General features: G+C 43.7%; 1 protein-coding gene across 4 annotated transcripts in view; it reads right to left on the minus strand.

Annotated features, from left to right (window-relative positions):
• CC2D2A (coiled-coil and C2 domain containing 2A) overlaps positions 1 to 25,964 on the minus strand; it is a 131,544-nt gene that overhangs the window by 52,141 nt on the left and 53,439 nt on the right. For all 4 annotated transcript variants that reach the window (XM_044945624.2, XM_006054939.4, XM_044945626.2 and 1 more), the window contains 7 exons: positions 21,782 to 21,991; positions 20,578 to 20,684; positions 17,225 to 17,365; positions 16,947 to 17,103; positions 15,610 to 15,851; positions 13,488 to 13,665; positions 1,863 to 2,019 (listed from right to left, as the gene is read on the minus strand). In XM_044945624.2, the coding sequence (XP_044801559.2) occupies positions 1,863 to 2,019; positions 13,488 to 13,665; positions 15,610 to 15,851; positions 16,947 to 17,103; positions 17,225 to 17,365; positions 20,578 to 20,684; positions 21,782 to 21,991 (1,192 nt within the window). The remainder of the gene's footprint in view (positions 1 to 1,862; positions 2,020 to 13,487; positions 13,666 to 15,609; positions 15,852 to 16,946; positions 17,104 to 17,224; positions 17,366 to 20,577; positions 20,685 to 21,781; positions 21,992 to 25,964) is intronic.

The following is a 25,964-nucleotide window of genomic DNA, read 5'->3' on the forward strand; positions in this document are numbered from 1 at the left end:
CGATCCCTGGGTTGGGAAGATACCCTGGAGAAGGGAAAGGCTACCCACTCCAGTATGCTGGCCTGGAGAATTCCGTGGACTGTATAGTCCATGCGGTCACAAAGAGTTGACTGAGTGACTTTCACTTTTTCACTTTTACAGGAACTTCTTGCTCTGGAGTCCAAGTTAATATTAGTGATATTAACACAAAACAACACCACTGGTAACCCTATAATAGCCTCTTTGTGTTTTCTAAAGAGCTTTCCTTCAGGGGCTTCCCTGGTGGTCCAGTGGTTAACAATCTGCCTTCCAATGCAGGGGACACAGGTTTGACCCCTGGTCAGGGAACTGACCAGGAGAAGGCAATGGCACCCCACTCCAGTACTCTAGCCTGGAAAACCCCATGGGTGGAGGAGCCTGGTAGGCTGCAGTCCATGGGGTCACAAAGAGTCGGACATGACTGAGTGACTTCACTTTCACTTTTCACTTTCATGCATTGGAGAAGGAAATGGCAACCCACTCCAGTGTTCTTGCCTGGAGAATCCCAGGGACGGGGGAGCCTGGTGGGCTGCTGTCTATGGGGTCACAGAGTCAGACACGACTGAAGCGACTTAGTAGTAGCGGGGAACTAAGATCCCACATGCCACAGGGCAACTAAGCCTGTGTGTTGCAATGACGAGCTGAATGTTGCGATGAAGACCCAGCGCAGCCAAAATAAAAATAATTAAACAAAGTGTACTTATTTTACTTTATGACTTAAAAAAAAATCTTTCCTTCATACTGAACACTGCATCTTGATCTTCAAAATAACCCCATAAGACATTTAAGGGAGGTATTATTAGACCCCTCTTATGAAAGAGGAAGATGATAGTCAAAGAGGTTATGTGATTATGAGGGTCACACAGTTTGTCAGTAACAGAGTTGGAACTAAAAGCTTAGATCTCCAGGCTTTTCAACTGGTGATCGCATTTGGGACTCAAGGGATTCTTGCCTCCAGATATGCACTCACAACAAAAAATCACCAGGCATGCGAGGAAACAGAATCAGACCGATAAGCAGACAGGTGTTGGAATGCCAGATACAGAATACTGAAAAATATTCTCGCCTGGAGAATTCTATGGACAGAGGAGCCTGGCAGGTTACAGTCCATGGGGTCACAAAGAGTTGGACACTACTGAGAGGCTAACACGCACACAAATGAATGAATGAATGAAATGACTGAGAGTGCCAGAAAATGGCAAAAGGCTGTCAGAACTGATTGTGAAAAAAACTAAATAGGAAGGGGAAAAATACAATCATTGAAATGAGGAACTCAGTGATGAATTTCAATGACTAGACACAGCCAGAAAGTGAATTCATGGCTTAGAAGACTGATTTAAAGAGATTACACAGAATATAGAAGTGAAAGAAAGAGATGTCAAGCACATTAAAGAGAGGTTAAAAAAACATGGTTGACAGAGTGAGAAAGTCCATGAGAGAATGAGAGATGAGAGAATAGTATTTAATAATATCCCCATTACAGTTATTTTCTTTCAGACTTTTCCACCATACAGATAACACTATGATGTACTTTTTTTTTTTTAATGCACAAAAGTTCTATCTTCATTTTGAATTATTTTTTCAGGAAAGATTCCTAGAAGTTGAATTAAGGTGTCAAAGGCAATCTAAAGGCCCTTAATGCACGTGGCCATACTTGTGCAGTTACATGAATTTACTGGCTGCCCATAGTGTGTGAAAATTACTTTGCAAAAAATCATATGTGATTATTGCTTTCATCTGAATTTCTGATAGCAATGTTGTAATTGTCTGGTTGTCTGATAAGGGAAAAGAAAAAGATATTCAAATCTGACAGTGATTCTGTGAGCCGCTGAGGCCTTCAGTACCGCTTCCGACGCCCTCGTGGTCCAGGGTCACATGCTGGTTACTGCTAAACTCCACTTCTTCAATGGGAGCCCTTCCACTGACAAGAGCGGTTTCAGGAATAGGCAGAAACACTTCCGCCAGCAGGGTGGTGCCCCTGTGTCCAACTGCCTCATAGACCTGCAATTGAGGGAGAGAAAGAGCCAAATAAAAATAGCAACAGAGGGTGCTCGCTCCCAGATCATCAGTCCCTTTGTCTGTGCTGTTCACTGGTCTAGTCCAGAGCATCCATGTCAGAGTGGAGGGTTGAGTTGTACTGCTCTGGTCCCCATGGAGACCAGATCATACCCTATTTGGCACGTTATCAGCATCCTGTCTTCTTGCCTGGCCCAATCATCTGTGGTAGAGAGGTTGATTACAAAGCACCAGGGTACTGCAAATATTTCTATTTCAAATGAATACACATTAGTTTTGGAGAATAGGCTTCCTCTTTTTCCTGGTTCCAGTTATTTCAGAGAGCAACAGCATCAGGTAGAAAGGTGAGATAATTTGGACAAGCCACCAGATGGTTTATTATCTGCACCAACTTCAGAGTCAGTAGGAAAAGCATTATACCCTGAAGTACTCGAGGGTATTGGGTCAAATCTATTATTGGTAATAGAAAAGAATTATTGGTATTATTAATATAAAATCTATTCTTGGTAAACCTCTCAGTGTTTCCTTTAGGACCTTCATTTTTTTTGTTAGTTGCTGAGCCCTATCCATCTCCTTCACAGACCTTCTGTCCCCAAATGGGGTCAACGGGACCATCTATAGTTCTGATGCTAATTACTGTGGTCTCATCATCATGCCTTCACCTCGAGATGAAGACCCCATTGCCAGGGCATCCACCGATTGCAAATATACAATATGGTCTCAGTCGGACCCTCTGCTCCATGTGATCAAGCTTCCCCTGCATTCCTGGGTCATTTCACTTTTGTGGGAAAAAGATAAAATATTTCTCAGTTCTGCTGCCTTCCTTCCAGGTTCCATTGTCTCTCCCCACGAAGCCTCTCTGGCTGGTACATATTTTTCTAAAATGCAGATCTTGCTCTTTTATTTCTACTAATGAAACATTTCTATCTTTTTATTTTTAATTGGAGGATAATTGCTTTATAATGCTGTGTTAGTTTCTGCTGTACAACAACGTGAATCAGCTCTGCTACTGCTGCTGCTAAGTCACTTCAGTCGTGTCCGACTCTGTGCGACCCCATGACGGCAGCCCATCAGGCTCTCCTGTCCCTGGGATTCTCCAGGCAAGAACACGGGAGTGGGTTGCCATTTCCTTCTCCAACGCATGAAAGTGAAAAGTGAAAGTGAAGTCGCTCTGGCGTGTCTGACTCTTAGCGACCCCATGGACTGCAGCCTACCAGGCTCCTCCATCCATGGGATTTTCCAAGCAAGAGTACTACTTGGTGGGGTGCTACTGCCTTCTCCGAGTATACATATATCTCCTCCCTCTTTTTTATTTTTAAATTTATTTTTAATTGGAGGATAATTGGTTTACAGTTGTTGGTTTCTGCTATACATCCATACGAATCAGCCAAAGGTATACATATGTCCCCAGCCTCTTGAACCTCCCTTACACCTACCCCCTTCCTGCCACTCTAAGTCATCATGGAGCCCTGAGCTGAGTCCCCTGTGCTGTTCAGCAGCTCCCCACTAGCTCTCTGCTTTACATGTGATGGTGTATATACATCAATGCTGCACTCTCAGTTCGTCCCACTCTCCCCTCCCCTGTACTGTGTCCAAAAGTCCATTCTCTACATCTTATCTCTATTCCTGCCATGCAAATAGGTTCATCAGTACCATTTTTCTAGATTCCATACGTATACGCTAATATATAATATTTGTTTTTCTCTTTCTGACTTACTGCACTCTGTATAACAGGCTCTAGGTTTATCCACCTCACTGGAACTGGCTCAATTTCGTTCCTTTTTATGGCTGAGTAATATTCCATTGCATGTATGTACCACAACTCCTTTATCCATTCATCTCTCGATGAACTGTTCCTGTTTCTCTTCTGATGTAATCGATCCCCCTCTGATTATCTTTCCACTCACCACCTGAATGTGCAAAGATGACACTATGGAGTCTCTCTGCCCATCCTCCCTTAACACAGCACATGTTGTGCTGTGGATTCTTTTCTAAGGATGAGAAGGATGGATTCGTGTGGCCTGCTATGCAGGCCTCATCTGCCTGGTATTCACCAGCTCACATTTGCAACGTGGCTGATTGAGTTTGTAGGGGCTACTGGGACAAAGACAAAGGCAGAGGCTCCATAGGAACTGAACTCAAGACCCCAGACTGAGTACCACTGTGAGCTCTTCTAACATGCTGGGCGCATCAAGAGACCTGTGACTGTTCAGGGCTTACCCCTGCTTGATTCAAGGGCTCAGCAGGGAGCCACACTCTCCAACTTCATCTTAATTAGTAGACAGGTGATATTTTTAAATATCTTGCTGATATTGTGATCTATATTAAAAAGATCTTTTAAAGAAAGTTTCAAATATATGTAATATCAGAAGAATAATATACAATGAACCCATCACCTACCTAGCTTCAATTACCATTAAGTTATTGTCAATCTGGTTTTATCTATCTTCTCAACTATTTGCCTCTTCATTAGTATTCTGAGCTTAGACATCATTTCAGCTGTAAATATTTCAATATGTATCTCTAAAAGAGGATATAAAAAGGCATAATTACCATACAATTATCACAGCAATTCCTGAATAATGCCAAATATCAGTAAGTTTCAAATGCCCTTCAGAATCTCAAAAAATTACTATAATATTTTGAATCAGGATGACAATGATTTCATACACGGCAGTTGATTGGTATGTCCCTCAAGCCTCTATTAATTTATAAATGATCCCTCTCTCTTTGTATCTTTTTTTTACAGATTTTCTCTATACTTTTATTGGTTTAGAACTCTAATGGAAAAAGAAAGGTCAATTTTTTGGCTTATCCCAGCTTCTCATAAGAGCCTGCGGTTTTATAATATCACAGACTATAAAGAACATGGAACAGGTTGTTGCTTACTGTACAAGAGACCTTGGTTTGACCTGCTAAGTTATGGACTCTCTGGCATAAAGTTCCAGCCAGAGAGAATGGCGCATTTTTCTTTCTTTAAAATTCTTTTTGTACTTCTTGAATTTTTATTCACCCAGACAGGCCTTTCTTTGTGTGAAGCCACTAAGAGCTTTAGGTCTGATACTGTGCTTAATCTTAACCACAGTCCTATAAAGGATGGTTTCTGGTAAAGATTGAGCAAGATATCAGACCCCGCAATCCTAGACGATGGATGTGGGGCTCAGCAGAGGGGAGAAATTTCTCCTGGTCCTTCATCTCGTGAGTCACAAAGCTGGGATGTGAATCTACCACTGTCTCACTTCAGGATGCATTCACTTTTTGTTATGTTTTCCTCTCGGGTCAAGGAAAATCAGAAAGGTGAATAAAAGTTAAGAAATCTTTTAAAGCCATAGCCATAATCCATGATTTATAAAGTAAATATAATTACTTTAGACAGATTGGTGAGAAATAATGATTGAAAGAGAATTAAGAACCTAAATGAAAGAATCACAAAACATGGAAATGCTGTATAAACAATGGCTAAAAGCAAAGGTTGGGTTTCCCCAGGTGGCTCAGTGTTAAAGAAACGACCTGCTAATGCAGGAGACATGGGTTCAATTCCTGGGTTGGAAAGATGCCCTGGAGAAGGAAATGGCAACCCACTCCAGTGTTCTTGCCTGGGAAATCCCATGGACAGAGGAGCCTGGTGTGCTATAGTCCATGGTGTCGAAAAACAGTGGGACACAACTTAGTGACTAAACAACAACACAACGGTAACAAAAGGTTAAAGCACAGCCTTTAGCACGGGCAGTTGTGATTAAAAGATCACCGAGCCCTTCCTGTCTCCGACTCTCTGGTTTCTCAGATTCTCAAGGGACTGGCTCTCCTGGCCAGGGGAGGGTGCACTGTCCACTTTGTGAGGGTGTTTGAACTCCCTGGAAAGTGCTCTGCTGTATCGGACCCTGCGTGAGCACTGCACGAGGTTGTCACGTGCCCACCCACACTTACTTGAATGCCCCCACCAATCCCTGGGCTTTCCCTGTAGGACTGCTTATCCCCTCTACTGAAATTCCTTGTTTATCATTTGTCTCACTGAAGAGTGAGATTCCTGAGGGTAGGGACCTTGTTTGATTTCCCTTTGATTGCTCAGTACCTCGTCTCTATGTATTGATATCTTTAGAAAGGAGCATGTTGACTGTCACTGGAAGCGAGGTGTTAGATGACAAATCCATGGGATGGAATTGTTCCCTTCTCTAAACCGCTGGTAGACTTGGGAGTTGCCCAGTGGACGGTCAGCTCCTCCCACTGCCTGCAGAGGGCGGTGTGGTGGACAGGATGGGGCAGCCTTGTGGTCCGATTGGTCTGGATCTGAACCCTGACACTGCAACTTGATCTTGGGCGTGACATTCCCCCACTTTTGCTCTCATTGTAAAATGAGGATGTTACCCAAAGTTCAGCAGGAAGGCAGTGGTGCAGCTTAGCTGAGATGGATGAAAACCTCTTTCCTTCTGTATAAATGCCGTTTCTTCTTCATCTGGGCATACAGTTGGCAACAAGCATGTGCATTTTTCTAATACTTTGCAGTTTACAAAGGTCTTTCATAAACATGATTACGCTTCCCAAATATCTCATTAAATCCTGTTGGCCAGTTGATTTTATTCAGTTTTATAAAATAGGCATTTCTTTTATTTAAATTAAATTTTAACTTGTAAGAATGTCTTTTCAAGGCACCCTAGTTTTTCTCAAGGAAGACATTAAGCTTCTGAGAATTTATAGGAATGTTAGGGCATATTCCATATTTAGAGTTAAATCATCTATATTTCTGGGTGCCCAAAAATAAGGAGGTAAAAAGCAAACTGCATTTTCGCAAATGCTTAAAAACATGAGGGACTAATAAAACTTTGATATTACTTCAAGTTAAGGGAATACAAACCATACCAACAGTCAGAAAATACCATTTATGTTGGTAAAATGCTTCAGAAGGTGACATAAATGCGTATTAAGCATTTAGTTAAACCTTTCCTGACTTTGTATCTCTAACTCTTGGGCTCCCCTGGTCGCTCTGACAGTAATGAATCCACCTGCAATGCAGGAGATCCGGGTTGGGTCCCTGGGTCAGGAAGATCCCCGGAAAATGGAATGGCTACTCACTCCAGTATTCTTGCCTGGAGAATTCCATGGACAGAGGAACTAGGCAGGCTACAGTCCCTGGGGTCTCAAAAGAGTCAGATAAAACTTAGTGACTAAACAACAACAACAAAAGCTTTGTAAAATAAGAATTTTTTTTATTTACATTAAACTTGAATATGTAAGATCTGTGTTTTCAAGACTCCCTAATTTTTTAAATCGCAGCTCTATTTAATGCTAGAATAGAATGCTCTTTTTAAAAGTCAGAGAGTGGACACTTCGGGCTTCATCAGTTCAGTTCAGTTCGGTCGTTCAGTCATGTCCGACTCTTTGTGACCCCATGTACGCCAGCACACCTGGCTTCCCTGTCCATCACCAACTCCTAGAGCTTGCTCAACTCATGTCCATTGAGTCATTGGGCTTTATAAATATTTATAAACCGCTTTCTGCATAATTAAGTTGAAAGTGTGTTTTCTTTCCAAGTCAGGGGTTCTCAGCTTCAGCACGCCTGACTTTGGGGCTGAACAGCCCTTTGCTGTGATGTGTCGTGCTGTGCGCTGCACAGTGTTCACCAGCATCGCTGGCTTCTACCTACGAGAGGTGCCAGTAGCTCCTCACCTGTAATGATTAAAACGTCACCAGACATTGCCGGATGGCCCCCGGGGGTACAACGTTATCTTCATTGAGAAGCACTGCTCTAAGCAAAATGAGTGTGTGTGTCTGTTTGAAGGTGAAATGTTAATGAAGAAATAAGACAGGGAATATAATTTATGTTCAATGGTTCAAAAATTCCTGTTGTATTAAAAAAAAAAAAAAGGCAGCAGTGAATTCAGAATAGCAATTAGATCAACTGCTACCAAACTGGGACTCTGTGAGGTTATTATTAACTTCTGCTGCATTTGGAATGAGCTTTGCTCTAAGTCAACATTCTGGTGCAAATTTACCTGCTAACAACCGTGCTTAGGATAGTGTCGATAAGCCAAATCTTAGAAAAATGTAGGGGCATTAAGCCAGATGAAAGAAGAGTCCATCGTGAAGTGGTTTATATGGCAAGGTCTTAAGTCGTGATTCTCTGATCTTAAAACCTAAGCAAAGCAAAGCAAAGCAAAGCACGGCACGGCTTATCCTGCACATGTGGTAGCAGCGGATTTGGTTCAGGGGGCCGCCCTGCGATCTCAGCCCCGGTGGCGCCGTGGCTGATGTCCCCACTTCCCCTCAGTGTTGGATCAGACACTGTTTACTTCTGCACCCAGAGACTCCCCTCCCTCCCTGAAAAGACTCTGGGTGACCGAGGCCCGCCCTCCTCTGTGTCATCACTCCCAACTCAAAGGAACTTCCTATTCTGTATTTTTTGTTTAAAGAGTGTTTTTGATGTGGATCATTTTTGAATTTGTTACAATCTTGTTTCTGTTTTCTGTTTTTTTTTTTTTTTTGGATGCAAGGCATGTGGGATCTTAGCTCTGACCAGGGTTTGAACCCCCAGCCCCTGCACTGGAAGGCAAAATCGTAACCACTGGGCCACCAGGAAAGTCCTGCTATTCTGTCTTGATTCACCTCTCATGAACCTATGGGATACTACAGGTTCATGAGTTTCCTGGTTTCTCTGGCTTTTCTGTTAGAACCATACTCTCAGGGTGGGGACACCGGTCCTATTTGGAGATGTGTCCTGGATGGCCCTCCTCCATCTCCCCAGAACGAGGGGGAGAGAGAATGAAGATACCCAGAGGAGGCTTCCTCCCAGAAGCTCAGCAGAGAAGGAGTCGGGGGTTGACGGGACGTGGTGTACTTTAGGGTGTTGTTGACTGGAGCACTTGTGGTTGATGGATGCAGTATCTCATCCCATCATCTCTCAACACTCCCACCCTCTTTCCTTTCCCTCTCCCACCCTCTCCTTCCAGTTTTCCCTTTTATTTTCCAAGTCATCAATCTTTTCTGCACTGGCCGCTTTTCCCACAGCTGACAAACGTGCTCCAATCAACCACACCCTAAAGTAAACCATGGTCCCCTGTCAACCCCCGATCCCTTCCCTGCTGAGCTTCTGGGAGGAAGCCTCCTCTGGGTATTTCATTCTCTCTCCCCCTTGTCCCGGGAAGATGAAGGAGGGTCATCCAGGACACATCTCCAAACAGGACTGGTGTCTCCACCCAGAGAGTGCGGTTCTATCAGAAAAGCCAGAGAAACCAGGAGAGACTCTGAAAGGGAGAGTCAAGTGACTTCCAGCTGGGTTAAAAGGAAAGTTCCCTATCTCAGTCCACGTGCCAGGAATATAAAAGCTCAACAGGACTGATTCATAAGGAAAAAAACAATAACGCTAATATGCGTAAAAGCCACCCAACAATATTACACAGCTGTTGTTAGTTTTGGGGAGTCAGGTTGATGAGTATGGGGTGGCCTGACAGGTGTGCATGATAAAGGAAAAGGAGTGAAGGTCATTATCACTAAGCTTTCTCTATTTCTAAGTCAAACTTCAATTTTGTGAAAGACCAAGTCCATGGAGTTGCAGAGAGTGGGACACGACTGAGTGGCTGAACAACAACAAGCATTTATTTTGGAAAGACTTCAGAATCCCGAAGTTTCAAGACCTTTCTGGAAGGACTCTGGTCCCGTTTCAGCTTCTGTCTTGTGAAGTCCCATCTCACCCTTCACTTGGGGCCAACTCTGAGGCTCTTTCTTTTTACTCTCTCTAGTCAAACCATCACAGGCTTCCCAGGTGGCTCAGTGGTAAAGAATCCGCCTGTCAATGCAGGAAATGCGGGTTCAATCCCTGGTCTAGGAAGATCTCCTAGAGAAGGAAATGACAACCCACTCAAGTATTCTTGCCTGAAAAACTCCATGGACAAAGGAGTGCGGTGGGTTACAGTCCATGGGGTTGCAGAGTCAGACTCAACGAATGAACAACAACAACAAATGAAGCAATCATCAAGTCCTGCCAATCCCTTCTTTCAAGGCTGTGTATGTGTGTGCGCTAAGTCACTTCAGTCATGTCTGACTCTTTGTGACCCCATGGACTGTAGCCCCCCAGGCTCCTCTGTCCATGGGGATTCTCCAGGCAAGAATAACTGGAATAGATTTCCATGCCCTCTTCCAGGGGATTGTTCCAATCCAGGGACTGAACCCGCGTGTCTTATGTCTCCTGCATTGTCAGGAGTATTCTTTACCACTAGCGCCACCTGGGAAGCCCTCAAGGCTGCAGTGTTGCTTTAATTAATTCCTCCTCCCATTTCCTCTGTGAGTCCCCAGCCTCATCCCCTTCCTCCTGGGCTTTCCGGGTGAGTTGGTGGCCTTATCCTCTGCTTTGTAGGGTTGCCCTGGCAGCCGATCTCAAGCCTGGCTAGGAAACACTGAGTCCTATGGTTTGAAACATGCAAAAAAAAATCAAACATCACAGTCGACACTGTTCCCTTCCATATCCTGTGTATCCATACTCTGCTTAGTGTTATTTCTTTGCATTGGGTGGATCAAAAGGGTCATTTGGGTTTTTTGTGACAGAGTATAGAGAAACCTGAATGAACTTCTGGGTCACTCCAATAGTTGTCTCTCTCATCTCCCAGCTGGATTTAAAGCTCCCACAGGCAGGGCCATGCACATCGCTCTTTATACACAGCTTCCAACGTTCCACTAAACTCCTGGCTCAGCATCAGACCCTCAGTTGGCTCTCCACAATCAAGCAACAAACATTTGGAGCTTGGTGTTGAATCATCAAGGGATACATGATCATTCTGAGAGTCTCGGAACATTTTCTGAAGCACATTACCCTCTAAAGTTAAGCATTTGATATCACTGGCATAAACAGATGCTTTTAAGGTGACTTTTCTTACCCTCCTGAAGTTGCCAGTAATTGTTGAACCTTCCTTATTCAAAACTTGCAATCATATGGAAAATTTCCAAATGGTACAATATTATTTCTAGACAGTCAAAATACAATATTCTCTCAATTAACTGTATCTATAACCAGTACTCAATCATTCAGTGGAGAAATACTAAAATATTTTGCTAACTACACAGCTGTAGTTGTATCTGTGGACTTAATGTCAATTATAATAAGAAATATTGGCTGCCTGGAGTACAATGTTGAGGAGGAGTCTGAAGTTATATCCAGGCTCAGTGGGGGAAAATAGGCATGCTTAGCTGTCATTTCTAGCAAGGGTGGTGGATAAGAAGGAGAAATTTCTGAGTCAGTTGTAGTGAGGTGGATGAACCTAGAGTCTGTTGCACAGAGTAGTATGTCAGAAAGAGAAAAACTAATATTATATATTAACACATGTATATAAAATCTAGAAAAATGGTACTGATGAACCTATTTTCAGGGCAGGAATAGAGACACAGATGCAGAGAAAGGACTTGTGGACACAGTGGGGGAAGGACAGGGTGGGACGAAGGGACAAATTGAGAGATCAGCATCGACAGACATATATTACCATATGTAAAACAGATAGCTTGGGGGGGCTCAGCCCCGTGCTATGTGATAAGGAAAATGGGTGGGATGAGGGCCTTGGAGGAAGGCTCAAGAAGCAGGGGATATATATATACAAAGAGCTGACTCACGTTGATGTACAGCAGAAACTAACATAACATTGTAAATTATCCTCCAATTAAAAAAAAGAGAGAGAGATTTCTGCACAAGTGGTGGATAAGGACTAGTGGTTTCTGCATGGGTGGGAGATGGCAGACAGCAGCACATGTGCCACATATTTGCAAGCCTAATTAACGTGCCTGTTAGTATCGTGAACCAGAACCTGTCAGCAACATGAGAGGCTTTGCCAGAACAGCAAGCCTAAGACACTGAAGTGGGTTGAATTTGTCTTGTTTTTCATCGCTGTTGCTTAGTCACTAAATTGTGTCCCACTTTTTGCAACCGCATGGACTGTAGCTCATGAGGCTTCTCTGTCCATGGGATTTCCTAGGCAAGAATACTGGAGTGGGTTGCCATCTCCTCCTCCAGGGGATCTTCCTGACCCAGGGATTGAACCTGCGTTTCATGCACTGCAGGTAGTTTCCACTGAACGACGACTAGGGAAGCCCAGTGGGCTGAATAGTGTCCTGTAAAAATTTATGTCTACCTGGGATCACAGAATGTGACCGTAATTGAAAAAAATAGTCTTTCCAGGTATAATTAGTTAAAGATCCAGATGAGCTCATACTGGATTAAGGTGAGTCCTAAATCCAACAAGAGTGTCCTCGTAAGAGACAAAAAAGGACACACAGATGTGAGAAGGCCACGTGGAGATGGAAGCACAGTTTAGAGTGACGCTGCCACAAGCCAAGGAACACCTGGAGCCACCAGGAGCTGCAGAGGCAGGAAAGGTTCTTCTCTAGAGCTTCTGGAGAGAGCACGGCCCTACTGACACCTTGACCTCAGACTTCAGGGCCTTCAGAACTTTGAGAGAATAAACATCTTTTGTCTTAAATCACCAGATTTGTGGTACTTAGTTATGCCAGCTTTAGAAAATGATAACAGACACAAATAAATAGATTGCTAACGCTGGCCTTTAGGCTAGTGGGGAGTTTGATTTATTTTGGGGGGATCCTAGCACCTGTACCACCACCCCTATCAAAATGATCTGTGATTACAGAAATTGACTTCTCTGGTATATTATGCCAGAATCTTGGTTCAGCGTGAGGTTGAAGTTCTCTAATGAATGAGCCAGAGATCTCTCTACTCTCCCCCTCTCCCTTATCCCCCCGTCTTGTCCTGAGACACACACTTGAGCACCGTGGTCAGTTACTCTGCCAGCATTTTTGGGAGCCAAGCAGGGTAACAGATCTTCTCTGCCAAGACCTTAAGATGTGCCTCGACCTTCTGTTGCCTTTGAGACTCTATCAGGACACCAGTGTAACCAATGGACGACTTAAAGCCATCTCGCACCTGTGATGAGCAAAAATTCTTGGGACAGTGACTATATTAAAATATGGAGTGGGAAAAATTGGGAGATTGGGACTGACATATATACACTACAGTCACTTCAGTTGTCTGACTCTTTGCGATCCCATGGATTGTAGCCCACCAGGCTCCTCTGTCCATGGGATTTTCCAGGCAAGAATACTGGCATGGGTTGCCATGCCCTCCTCCAGCAGATCTTCTTAACTCAGGGATCGAACCCATATCTCTTGTGTATCCTGCTTTGGCAGGTGGGTTCTTTACCCACTGAGCCACCCGGGAAGCCCATATACTATTGCTACTATGAATAAAACAGACAGCTAATGAGAACCTACTGTAAAGCACAGGGAACTCTACTCAGTGGTCTGTGGTGACCTAAATGGGAAGGAAATCCAAAAAAGGGAGGATACATGTATACGTAGAACTGATTCACTTTGCTGTACAGTAGAAACTAACACGACATTATAAAGCAACTATAGCCCAATAAAAATGAATTTTAAAAAATGGAGAGAAAATTTTAAAAAGGTACCTGCAACGTTAAGCTCTCCGGCCAGTTGAATATTTGCAAATTGAAAATCTGTCCAAAGTGAACTCGGAAGTCCGCCCCGAGCGGCCGGCTCTCTGTCCTGGACACCTCCTTGTTGTTGAAGGTCACCTTTAGGAACACTGAGCGTCTCTTGATGTCCTCCCTTCGCATGACCTCCACCCTGCAGAGTGAGACCATCCACGGGTGGGTCAATATTCGTGTACTAAGTGTAAGTGGAGTGGCTGACACAAGGGTGCTGAGCAGAGTGAGATACACTGGAGGTGACGTTCCAGTTGCTTCAGTCTTCACTGAACCAAGGCAGCCACAGGTCTTGCAGGGACACCTCCCTGCAACCTACTGTATAGCACAGGAAACTGCTCAGTGTTCTGCGGTGACCTAAATGGGAAGGAAATCCGATATAACAATACATGTGATGTGAAATAAGAGGTACTGGAAAGCCTACAGGTGATTTAGAACTGTGGTCCAAGCATTGTTGTGCTACAGTCTTTAAATTTTTTTTCCAAGCAAGCCTTACGTTTGCATCCCAACAGTTTAAGTAAACAGAATCATATTATTTGTCAAATGGAGTGAATTCAGACCATAAAGGCTAATAGTGGTTTATGTTTGGATGTGATGTTTTATCCTAAAAAAAAATCATAGCATATTGTAGCAGTTGGGTCAACTCAGCTTTTCCAAAATCCAAACTTTTTCCTAATAGTTTCTGACGGTGAGTCACTGCTCTTTGGCTGTAGGGAACTAAGAAAGGTTCCTTATTTTTAAAGGTCGTTTGAATCCCAGTAGAAGACAGGAGGTATCCCAGTAAGCATATCATTCTTATAGCCAGGAAGTTAAAAAAAAAAAGTCAACACCTTCAAGAGCAGTCTTTATTTGTAGAGATGCCCACTTATTTATTTGTAGAGATGCCCACTCCAAATGCCACTTATTGCTTAAGTCAATAGTAACTCAGTCTGTTAAGGATTTGAAAAGGTGAGAGCAGAAAAATCCAAAACATACTCAGGGTTTTTTGAGTGTTATTTTTTTTAATATTATGGTTATATGTATACACACAATGTAATACTTACCATGTTAACATTATTTAAGTAAACCATTTTGTGGCCTTAAGTACATCTGCAATGTGATGTGACCGACACCACTATTCTTCTCTAGAATGTTCTCATCATCCCAAATAGAAATTCTGTACTCATTAAACTGGGAGAGTAGGTTTAACTTTTTACATCTCTATAATTTAGGCCTTGATGGACATGAGTTTTGAGCAAGCTTCTGGGAGTTGGTGATGGACAGGGAAGCCTGCTGTGCTGCAGTCCATGGGGCTGAAAAGAGTCGGACATGACTGAGTGACTGAACTGAACTGAATTTAGGCCCATCCTAGGTGTGAAATTGCTCAATTATTTTTCCTATAAAAAACATTTGACACCATCTCAAGAAGTATCCAAGACCCCCAAAGACTTGACTCTGAATTTTTAAAAAGGCTTATTTCCAGTAACCTCACGCCAGTGACAGACCTGATACACCTCCTTCTTCTGCTCAGCCCCCTCCCCTGACGGCCTGATGAAGGGGGTGGGTTATAATCACTGACTCAGGGAAACCTGGTTTATAGTCCCCAAACCCAGTGAAAACTCAGAAACTTCAGACGGAGGTATACATTTTTGGTCAAAATGGGACTCATTGTCAAAGACTGCAAAATCAAACCTAAATTTTCCCTTTAAAAGACATACCATGGGGACGTCCCTGGTGGTACAGTGGATAGGAATCCACTTTGCCAGGGAGAGGGCATGTGCTAGCAGTGATCAGAAAGGACACACTGAGGTTACAGATGCAGAAGCCACGCAGGCAGGCACTGTGCAGAGCACTCCCTCCAGGCAGCTTCCAGTAGTGAACTCCCCTGGGGCCAGTGGCGGTATACTGGGTGGGTGAGCCATAGGAAATCACCAAAGTCTGGACAAATACCTGCAGCAGCATACAGTCCAAGCTAACATATGGCTATAGAGAGCTCAGGATCCTCCCGATCATTCCATGCTGGCCAGGTGGTGTATACTCCATAGGGTGCACATGTGCGTGTGTGCCTCGCATGTCAACCTCATTCACGGTCGGAGCGTCTGCTCACCTGGGACACTGGTCGTTGGGCGTCACGCTCCCCGCCAGGCTCAACTCCGGGACCAGCGTGGGCTCCCCCGGCCTCCTCCGGCTCTGGGCTGCTCTCTCCCTCACCTGCTGCTCTATCACCGCTCTGTCCACGGGCTCTGGAGGGGCGGGCTTCTCAGGCTCCTCCCCGGGACCTGGCTCCTCCCTCTCCTCATCGGCCGGATCCTCTTCCACTTCCTGTTTCTTTTTCTTCTTTTTGGCCCTCTGTTGGGTAAGAGGCAAACTTATCTTAAGTAGAAATTTTGGAATTTCTTTGAAAAGCACAGTCTTCAGATAGGCCTGGGATGCAAACCCAGCTTCACCCCCGTTTACAAAATGGGAACAATCATAGGAGATTTTTTCCCAGAGCTGTTGAAATGAGATCACGCCTGGAAAGCACTTATCACAGTGCCTGGTCCCTACAGAGAGCTTAAAAAAGTTGGTTATTCATGTGATCAGTTCTAAAGACCAAGGACGCATCTTGAAATTAAAGTAAGGCTTGTGAGCAGAACTGGTCCTGCAGGTCACACTGATCTTTTTTTTAATTTTTATTTTTAATTGGAGGGCAATCATTTTACACTTTTGTTTTGGTTGCTGCCACATAACAGTGTGAATCAATTGTAAGTATATATATATATATATCTCCATATATCCCCTTCCTCTTGGGCCTCCTTCCTACCTCTCATGTACCCTAATGTTCACTGCAGCACTGTGTACAATAGCCAGGACATGAAAGCAACCTAAATGTCCATCAACAGATGAATAGATAAAGATGTTGTGGTACATGTATACAATGGACTATTACTGAGCCATGAAAAAGAAGAAATGTGAGTCAGTTGAACTGAGGTGGATGAACTTATGCCTGTTACACATCCTGATTTTTACTTATTGTTCCTGATTCAGTTTTGCAGGGACATGTGTACAAAGTCACACAATTTTCTGACAGAAACCCAGAAGCACAATACCCTACATTCATTGGTGTAAGGTGTGTAAAAGGCTTAGCACAGCACTTGACACACTCATGAGCAATTACTATGTTTTACTTATTTGCTCACTCAGATAGTCACAGCCTGATACAGAGACCAGTCTTTGGAAAAAGCTGGCTCTGGTATCCGCTGGCCGGGTCACATTTTCGACAAGTGCATCAACCAGTTCACCCTCTCATCCTTTTGTTCCCGAGCAAGAGGGCCAGGAGGAGACAGAGAAGAGCAAGCAGGGGACCCCAGTCTGCCTGCCCAGTTTCCCTCCTCCTGCCCCAAGCGGCCTCCTCCCAGCACCCTCTGTCCTCCAGGGCAGCTCTGTTTAAGGCTGTTCACAGACCTGGGCTTTCTTCCAGGCTTTCCACTGCTGCAGTGTGACTCTGTACACTTCCATCCTCTGTTCGTACTCTTCTGTGTGCTCTTCCAGCAATTCATTTATCTCGGCCTGAATTTCTGCTTCATATGCTTCTTCGTCGGCTTTCTGGTCAACTTTTTCCCTTAAAATAATTTACAACACTCTAGGTATTTCTTGAAATTAAGTGACAGAGTAATAATAACAGCAAATACATTTTCTATGCATGCTATAACCCAATAAAACAATGTTTGAAAAAAGCTTACTTTCGCAAAACAAGTTTCAAGGGAGTATTTGTAAACCTCTGGAACTCTCGGAGGGACTTCATCTCTTTCCAGACTTTTATGATGGTCTTAAGCAATGTTCGATCTTTTTCTTGTTCAGCATCACGCAGTTTTCTTGTTTGCCTAGGAGATATAGTATATGGATATGTATTTAAAAGTTATATGGGTGTGTTTGCAAATTAAAAATAAAAACTAATAACACTATAGTGATTGTATAATTAATTTCATAACTATGACATTTCTTATGTACTAGAAAACCAAAAATATGAAATGCAAATTTGAAGTCAGTAGGATACTGGTCTGTTTCGAGAGGTTATTTAATTTTGTTTTCTCTGGAAGAATCTGACTTCAATAAGACTAAATTACCTAGACAGCATATTAAAAAGCAGAGACATTACTTTGCCAGCAAAGGTCCGTCTAGTCAAGGCTATGGTTTTTCCAGTGGTCATGTATGGATGTGAGAGTTGGACTATAAAGAAAGCTGAGCGCCGAAGAATTGATGCTTTTGAACTGTGGTTTTGGAGAAGACTCTTGAGAGTCCCTTGGACTGCAAGGAGATCCAACCAGTCCATCCTAAAGGAGATCAGTCCTGGGTGTCCATTGGAAGGACTGATGTTAAAGCTGAAACTCCAATACTTTGGCCACCTCATGCGGAGAGTTGACTCATTGGAAAAGACCCTGATGCTGGGAAAGATTGAGGGCGGAAGGAGAAGGGGACAACAGAGGATGAGATGGTTGGATGGCATCATCGACTCAATGGACATGGGTTTGGTTGGACTTCGGGAGTTGGTGATGGACAGGGAGGCCTGGCATGCTGTGGTTCATGGGGTCACAAAGAGTTGGACATGACTGAGTGACTGAACTGAACTGAACCATTTAAAATTCTCATTTATACAGTGCAGTCTTAAACAAACAGCCACCTTTGAAGTTGTGAAAATAAAGGGCCCAGTAAATATAGTTCTCAAGGACTAAATTATTGTAAATAGGAAAGTATGTTGCTGAACCAGTTAACAACTGGTATATTAAAGTCTATCTGTGTTAGTACAAATCACAAGTTCTACATTTAGGAGATGAAGTAATGCTACTACATGCCCTGGCGAGTTTTCTGTGCTGACTAGATTAGCAAAGTTTGGCTTGATTTGTAGAGGCATCATTTGAAAATGTTTTCATTCTTATTGAATGAAAATGATACTTTATGTATTTGGGAATTATTTAATGCCTAATTTTGTCCCCTCTACAAATAATAGCCAAATCCAAAACCCAAATGTGCTTCATTATGCTATTAGTTAGTAGATTAATTAATTCAATTTTTTTTCCTCTTGAGCAAGCACCTGATGTCATCCCAGGGGATTCAGAAGCACGTAAGAGATAGGTGTCTCTGTCCTCAAGAGGCTTCCCTGGTGGTTCAGACAGTAAAGAATCTGCCTGCAATGCAGGAGACCCAAGTTCGATCCCTGGGTCGGGAAGATCCCCTGGAGAAGGAAACAGCAACCCATTCCAGTATTCTTGTCTGGAGAATCCCATGGACAGAGGAGCCTGGCGGGCTACAGTCCATAGGGTCACAAAGAGCTGGACATGACTAAGTAACTAACACTTTTACTTTCTATCCTCAAGAAGTTTATAGTTCAGCTCAGAAGACAGACACACAGATAAAGGACTGAAGGTCATTCAGTCGGTATCATGGAAAAGGAAGATGGCGGAAAATAACAGCCAGTTAGTTATTGGGTGGTCAAGACTGAGGACTCTTTGAAGACCTTAGAAAAGCTAGAAGGCCATGAACTAGAATAAGACTCGTTTTGGACAGTTAGGACGTTTGGGATGGACATGCACACACTGTTATATTTAAAATGGATGACCAACAAGATCCTACTGTATAGCACAGGGAACTCTGCTCAATGTTATGTGGCAGCCTTGACGGGAGGGGAGTTTGAAGAATGGACACATGTATATGCATGGCTGAGTCCCTCTGCTGTCTCCTGAAACTATCTCAACACTGTTTTATCAGCTATGTGTGTGTCCTTGCTCCATCACTCAGTCGTGTCTGACTCTTTGTGACCCCATGGACTATAGCCCTCCAGGCTCCTCTGTCCATGGCAAGAATACTGGAGAGGGTTGCCATTTCCTCCTCTAGGGGATCTTCCCAACCCAGTGATTGCATCGGTGTCTCCCACGGCTCCTGTGTTGGCAGATTCTTTACTTGAGAAGCCTTTATTCCAATATAAAACAAAAAGTTCAAAAGTTAAAAAAAAAATAATAAAGGTACTTCAAGAAGTAACCTAAAAACCTGAAAAAAAAACTACTTCATTTCTGAAAAATCCGATCATCTGAGTCTTCAGTGATCATTTACTCAGGGTTTTTGTTTGTTTGCAATGTTTAGAGTTACGTTTGGAGACCTCTCCATTCATCCCCTTCTTTCCCGCCCTGGAGGAAGAAACTGGCATATGTGTCTTTTCTATCCCTACGTGACACAGATGTGTGTGTACCTGGAAGACATGAGTATCATTTCACGTGGTCTTTAGGTTTCATGACCCGTATCACACAGCGAGTATCCTCTTCCAACTGGATTTTTTCACTCCACACTATTGTATCCACGATACACACAGGTCTAATTCAGTCATTCTTAACTAGTATGGATGTTCATTACAAGACCGAAGCTGAGGGGTTCATTCTGGTGTGGGGTTATCTCGAGCTTCTTGCTGTTGTAAGTGATACTGTGGAACCCTTGCACACGTCTCCAGGGTACAGGTGCCCATAGCTCTTTGGAGTGTCTTAAGCAGAATTGCAGGATTCTAACTCATGGGCATTTTCAACTCTTTGTTCATTTCTGAACAAGACACTCTCTCAGAAGTGGTGGCTGTAGCAATATTTGTTTACACCAACAGAGGGTGCAAGTTATCATATTCTGCTCCCCCCAACCACTTTCCCCAGTCCTCCATGCCCCCACCTTCATCCTCATTCTCTTATTGGGCTTCAAATTTGGTGTTAATACACTGGACATATCTCATTATTTCGTTTGACAGTGAAAGTGCCCGTCGCTCAGTTGTGTCCAACTCTCTGTGACTCCATGGACTGTAGCCCACCAGGCTCCTCTGTCCATGGGATTCTCCAGGCAAGAATACTGGAGTGGGTAACTATTTCCTTCTCCAGGAGATCTTTTCCACCCAGGGATCAAACCTGGGTCTCCTGCATTGCCGGCAGATTCTTTACCACTAGCATCTCCTGGGAAGCCCATTTGGTTATAATGTATTCAATGCATTCAGGAAAAACTCTGAAAAAATAAACTCTCAACAAGCACAGGGAAAAAAGCAGCAGTTATAATCATAGACTTTACTCACCGAATCTCAGATTTGTATTCATTGATGGTTTTGGGGGTTGTTTCAAGAGTCTTAGGAGTTTTTGCTGGATTAAGGCCCATCTGAACAGCACTTCTTAGAGCGTGGAGCTTAAAGAGATGTGGATTCAAGTTTTGAGTTAGAAGCTCTACTCCTCACCACAAGTGATGTGCTTGGACCCGCCCACTTCTCCAGGGTAAGATGATGCCTGCAACCTCAGACAGGCATCGTTTAGGACGACGCAACGGATGTGCAAGCACTCAGACATCTGCACGCTTCCACCGAAGTGAACTTTGACAGAAGTATTGCCTCTAGTCTTTATTTGTGTAGTTTATTTATTTTTAATTGGAGAATAATTGTTTTACAATATTGCGCTGGTTTCTGCCATCCATCAGTATGAATCAGCCACAGGTATACATACGTCCCCTCCCTCTTGGACCGTGTGTGTCCATTCTTATTCTGTGGTCCAGACCCATCTGCTCATGACAGGTGCTTCCTTTACTCTAGTGTCCCAGAAACAAGTTTTCTTTCAAGGGAAATGGAGTCTTTTCTGAAGTCTGGACACAGAATGATATTCTTGCGATACAGAACATAAAATTACAGACTCATAAGAGCAGGCATTGTGGTATTATCTCTTATTTGGGCAGTAAGATTTAAGATCAGGGCCTAAGACTAAAATTATCTGTAATCAAGACTACCCATGAATATTCCACAGGACAGTGTCACATTAGAAGTAAATCCAAAATGGATAGCCATTTCTTTGAGCATCAGTTGAAACAACTGACTTTTGTTGTTTTTGTTGATACCCCAATAGGTATCCTATTGGGGAAATTAACATGTAATGATGAGAATGTCTCTGAGGACCAAGAAATTCTCAAACCGTGAACAATCTCACCCTCTGAGATCACACAGGCAAGACGCAGCCTCGTATCTTCCATCTAATACCCATTCGAGGTAGGTGAGATCATTTGCTCGGTTTGCACAAATGGCTCTATAAGCCAAGCATGTGCCACTGAATTTGCACACATTAAGCGTACATTGTCCTAGACTTTATTGTGCCTATAGGTAGGACAACACATCACATCCTAGACAGAGGGAACATGAAGGAGGCACATGAGCCTTTGCTGCTGGTTAGGTATTTGTATCAATTGGGCTCCTCGGGAGAACCAACCCCATCAATAATTGGCATGCAAGAGATCACAGATACCTTATCAGTGAGAAACTTTGCCTTGTTCCTCTGGCGTCTTGCGAGGTACTGGTCATACAACTGGGCCAGCTTGGCTGCCAACACATGCTCTCGGCTAAAACAGGGGTGATGCGTGAAGATTAACCCCAAAATATCAATGTCCAGTTGGAAATTGCCAGGAGAGTCCCCAGATCCAATGAGATGCTGACTTCTGTGGATGTATTTTACTGCCTGCCAAAGAGAGCAGAGTGTGGGGGAAACACAGTCAAGCACTTCCTAGTTCTAACGTGCAATGGGAAAGCCAGGCGCAAAGTCCCTTCTACCCTGATCAAGCCAGGAGAACCACGCTCCAGTCCCCGTTCCCTGGAGCTTTCGGGGCCTGCCCTTTTCTGAACACCACTTCAATCTTGCTTTTCTAGGTCTTTCAGCATTTATCTCTACTGAGTCATAGCCCTAATCTTTGTCATGCGACTATCTCATTTCCTGGAACTCTCGGGTTTTGCAGCTGGTGACCTTGAAATTCTTTTAATGAGAAGAGCATAGATTCTAGTCCAAACTGATCATTACTTGGATCGTAGACACTCTCTCCATGTGGACAAGTTTTTAGTTTGCAGACAACAGCCAGAGACTAACTTACTGAACCGAGCTTCGTGCTGGCTCTTGTTTTCCTGGGAAGAAGAAAATTAGTCTGCAAAATAACAGAGCAAGAGGGAGGTGGGCAGCTGAGTGTGTCAAAAACAGGAGTGGAAATTTCCACTGGGACTTTCCTGGATCACTTGGTGCACAGTGTGCTATATCAACGTGTGTTTTTCTTCATTAAACTCATTCAGATACTCTATGTCGATCACTGCTGCTCTTCTGGGAATCTAGTTTTGGAGGCCAGGAGCTCCAAAACGGGGAGGTGACCTTTTTGATTTTGTGTCTTCATGTTCTCTCCTTGTCATGAATACTGACTACAGTCAGAATGTGGGCTTTCACACTTCTTCAAGCCTCCCCTTTGCAGAGAGGAACTTCTGGAAGTTATTTATGTTGTCTGGAAAATATTCAGCCAGTTCAGTTCAGTTCAGTTGCTCAGTTGTGTCCGACTCTTTGCGACCCCATGGACTGTAGCATGCCAGGCCTCCATGTCTGTCACCAACTCCCAGAGTTTACTCAAACTCATGTCCATTGAGTCAGTGATGCCATCCAACCACCTCATCCTCTGTCATCCCTTTTTCCTCTCACCTGCAATCTTTTCCAGCATCAGGGTCTTTTCAAATGACTCAGTTCTTTGCATCTGGTGGCCAAGGTATTGGAGTTTCAGCTTCAGCATCAGTCCTTCCAATGAACACCCAGGACTAATCTCCTTTAGGATGGACTGGTTGGATCTCCTTGCAGTCCAAGGGACTCTCAAGAGTCTTCTCCAACACCACAGTTCAAAAGCATCAATTCTTCGGCGCTCAGCTTTCTTTATAGTCCAACTCTCACATCCATACATGACCACTGGAAAAACCATAGCTTTGACTAGACGGACCTTTGTTGGCAAAGTAATGTCTCTGCTTTTTAATATACTGTCTAGGTTGAAAAGATTATGTGGCCCAAATGTTTTATTTACAAGTTATGAGGTTAAATGGCAGCTGCAACTACTCTACTCAGAAGTGACGCTTTCATCCTTCTTTGGCTGTGGGTAACATGTTCAGGAGTCTCTTCGTTTAACCTTCTTCATGGTATCATGTAAAGGTGCTGAACTAGGGACAGAAGCCCTGGATTCCAGCTCTGGCTCCACCTCTGAGGATAAAGATCCCACTGGCATTTTGTATGTCACCAGGCATCATATAAGGCTTCCTGGTGGCTCAGACAGTAAAGAATCCACCTGCAATGCAGGAGACCCAGGTTCAATCCCTGGGTTGGGAAGATCCCATGGAGAAGAGAATAGCAACCCACTCCAGTATTCTTGCCTGGAGAATTCCAGGGACAGAGGAGCCTGGCAAGCTATAGTCCATGGGGTCACAAAGAGTTGGACATGACTGAGCAACTGAACAAGAACAAGGCATTGTATAAAGTACATCACGTATATCACCTCACTCATTCTGTCAGGGACCCACGGGCTGTTACACAAGATCCTACTCGTGGGCTCTGGAAGGGGTCCACCTTCCTGCAATAACTCCAAGAGATGAGTGGTTGACTACACGTAGCGGGACCTGTTTGTGAGCAGCCATAGATTGAAAGGGGGAAACTGGGACATGAGCTTTACAACCTGGAGCAGGAAGGATGAAGCCTGAGATATGCAGAGGGAGGGATGGAAAGCCGATGGGCGGACTCCAGAATTAGAATCCTAGCTCACAAGATCCCATTGTTCTCCCCATCAGACTAAGCTTGGAGGTCACGCTGTGTGGATGTGTGTGGATGTGCATGGATGCATGGACAAAGAGGCATTCACACTTGTTATACAGTGTGATCTGCTTTTCAGTTACTATTAGTCATTGAAGTAGTAGCAATATTTGACAGTAACACATACACATATGAGTCTTCATTTACCAGTAAATTCGTTGTTGGGTTTTGTGTTACCTTCTTTGTATCGATATTCATGAGTAAGGATATATGAGTGTATTTCATTTTAGTCTTTCAATTTCATACTTATTTCCCCCCTAAAAGATTAGCAGACTCTTAATGTATATTTAGGATTTGTGATTTCCTACAGGCATCCAATATGGCATACCCTCCATTTTCAGAAAACAGTAAGTTTTCTTTCTTAGAAAATAAGTCAGTCTGTCTTTGATGAGAAGACCTACACACAGATTTTTTTATTTAAAAAAAATTGTTCTTGTAAAATTGGGATGTGTTTACAAATAAGGTAGGTTTGAAAAAAAATGGATTAACTATACCTCAGGCATTGCTGTTCAGTTGTAAGTCATGTCTGACTCTTTGTGACCCCACAGACTGCAGCCCACAAGGCTACTCTATCCTTCTCTATCTCCTGAAGTTTGCTCAGATTCATGTCCCTTGAGTAGGTGATGCTATAAAATCATCTCATCCTCTGCCACCCCTTTCTCCTTTTGCCTTCAATCTTTCTCATCCTCAGAGTCTTTTCCAGTGAGTCGGCTCTTTGCATCAGATGGCCAAAGTATTATAGCTCCAAAATATGCTGAGTCAAATCTCCCTTTGGATTTACAGGGAGGGAACCCCATCCCCACAGAGGTCATATTCCACCAATATTTTGTACCTTCTGAAAGCCCTAGTTCTGACATTAATATCTTCACCCATCATGCTGCCACAACAAAGGCCCATCTCTTTCCTCTTTCTTTTGGGTAAGAGTATTCAATTATAACCTGCCGTCGTGTTAAGGGTTTGAACCTGCAGGTGGTGACCATGTGTCTTACGATCTTTCTGGCCACCTGGATTAATTAAAACATTTCCACCTCTTAAAGACTTGTGCCCCTGAGCATCAATCCAGAGACTTAATGGAAACATTCCTCTCCAACTGCCTGGCTCCTGCTGGTTCTTGCTTAGCCGTTCCTCTTACCAGAGGTTTCAGAGTTATGGGCTCACTCAGAGTGTGGCCCTCAGGTTCTGCCTTATACTCTGCTTGGTGTGAGTGAGTAATGCCGATGGCATGGGCCTGTGTGTGTGCTGTGTGCTCAGTCCAGCTCTTTGCGACCTTGTGGACTATAGCCCACCAGGCTCCTCTGTCCATGGGCTTTCCCAGCAAGAATACTGGAGTGGGTTACTATTTCCTCCTCCAGGGGATCTTCCCGACCCAGGAATCGAACCCTCATCTCCTGCAGCTCCTGCATTGCAGGCGGATTCTTTACTGCTGAACCAATAATATTTCTATGGTATATTATTTTCATTTCGAAGTTGTTTCATTCTTCAGTCTTTGGTGGAAAATTGAAAATCTAAACTATCAGAGGCGGAGCATGTGGATTGTCTGCTGACATTCTCAGTGCAAGCAGGGTTGCATGCCGATGAAAGAAAAATTTCAAGGTTGTACAGAGAGAGAGCAATCATTGGTGGAATTAAAGTAAAATGTATGTATTTGCCCTCCCTCAGAAAACAATAGCAAGAGAACCTGAATCCAGCCCAGAGCCAGCAATAGATTCTACAGCTGTTGTTCTGGTCTTCCTGGGAAGTTTTCTCATTCTCCATCTTCTGGGTATGTCTCCAGGATGTCAGGTTGGGGAGTGTATGTTCCTCTTAAAACTGACCAGTTTGTCCTTGGTGTTGA

The sequence above is a fragment of the Bubalus bubalis genome, chromosome 7 (genome assembly GCF_019923935.1).
Source record: "Bubalus bubalis isolate 160015118507 breed Murrah chromosome 7, NDDB_SH_1, whole genome shotgun sequence".
NCBI classification, from domain to species: domain Eukaryota; kingdom Metazoa; phylum Chordata; class Mammalia; order Artiodactyla; family Bovidae; genus Bubalus; species Bubalus bubalis.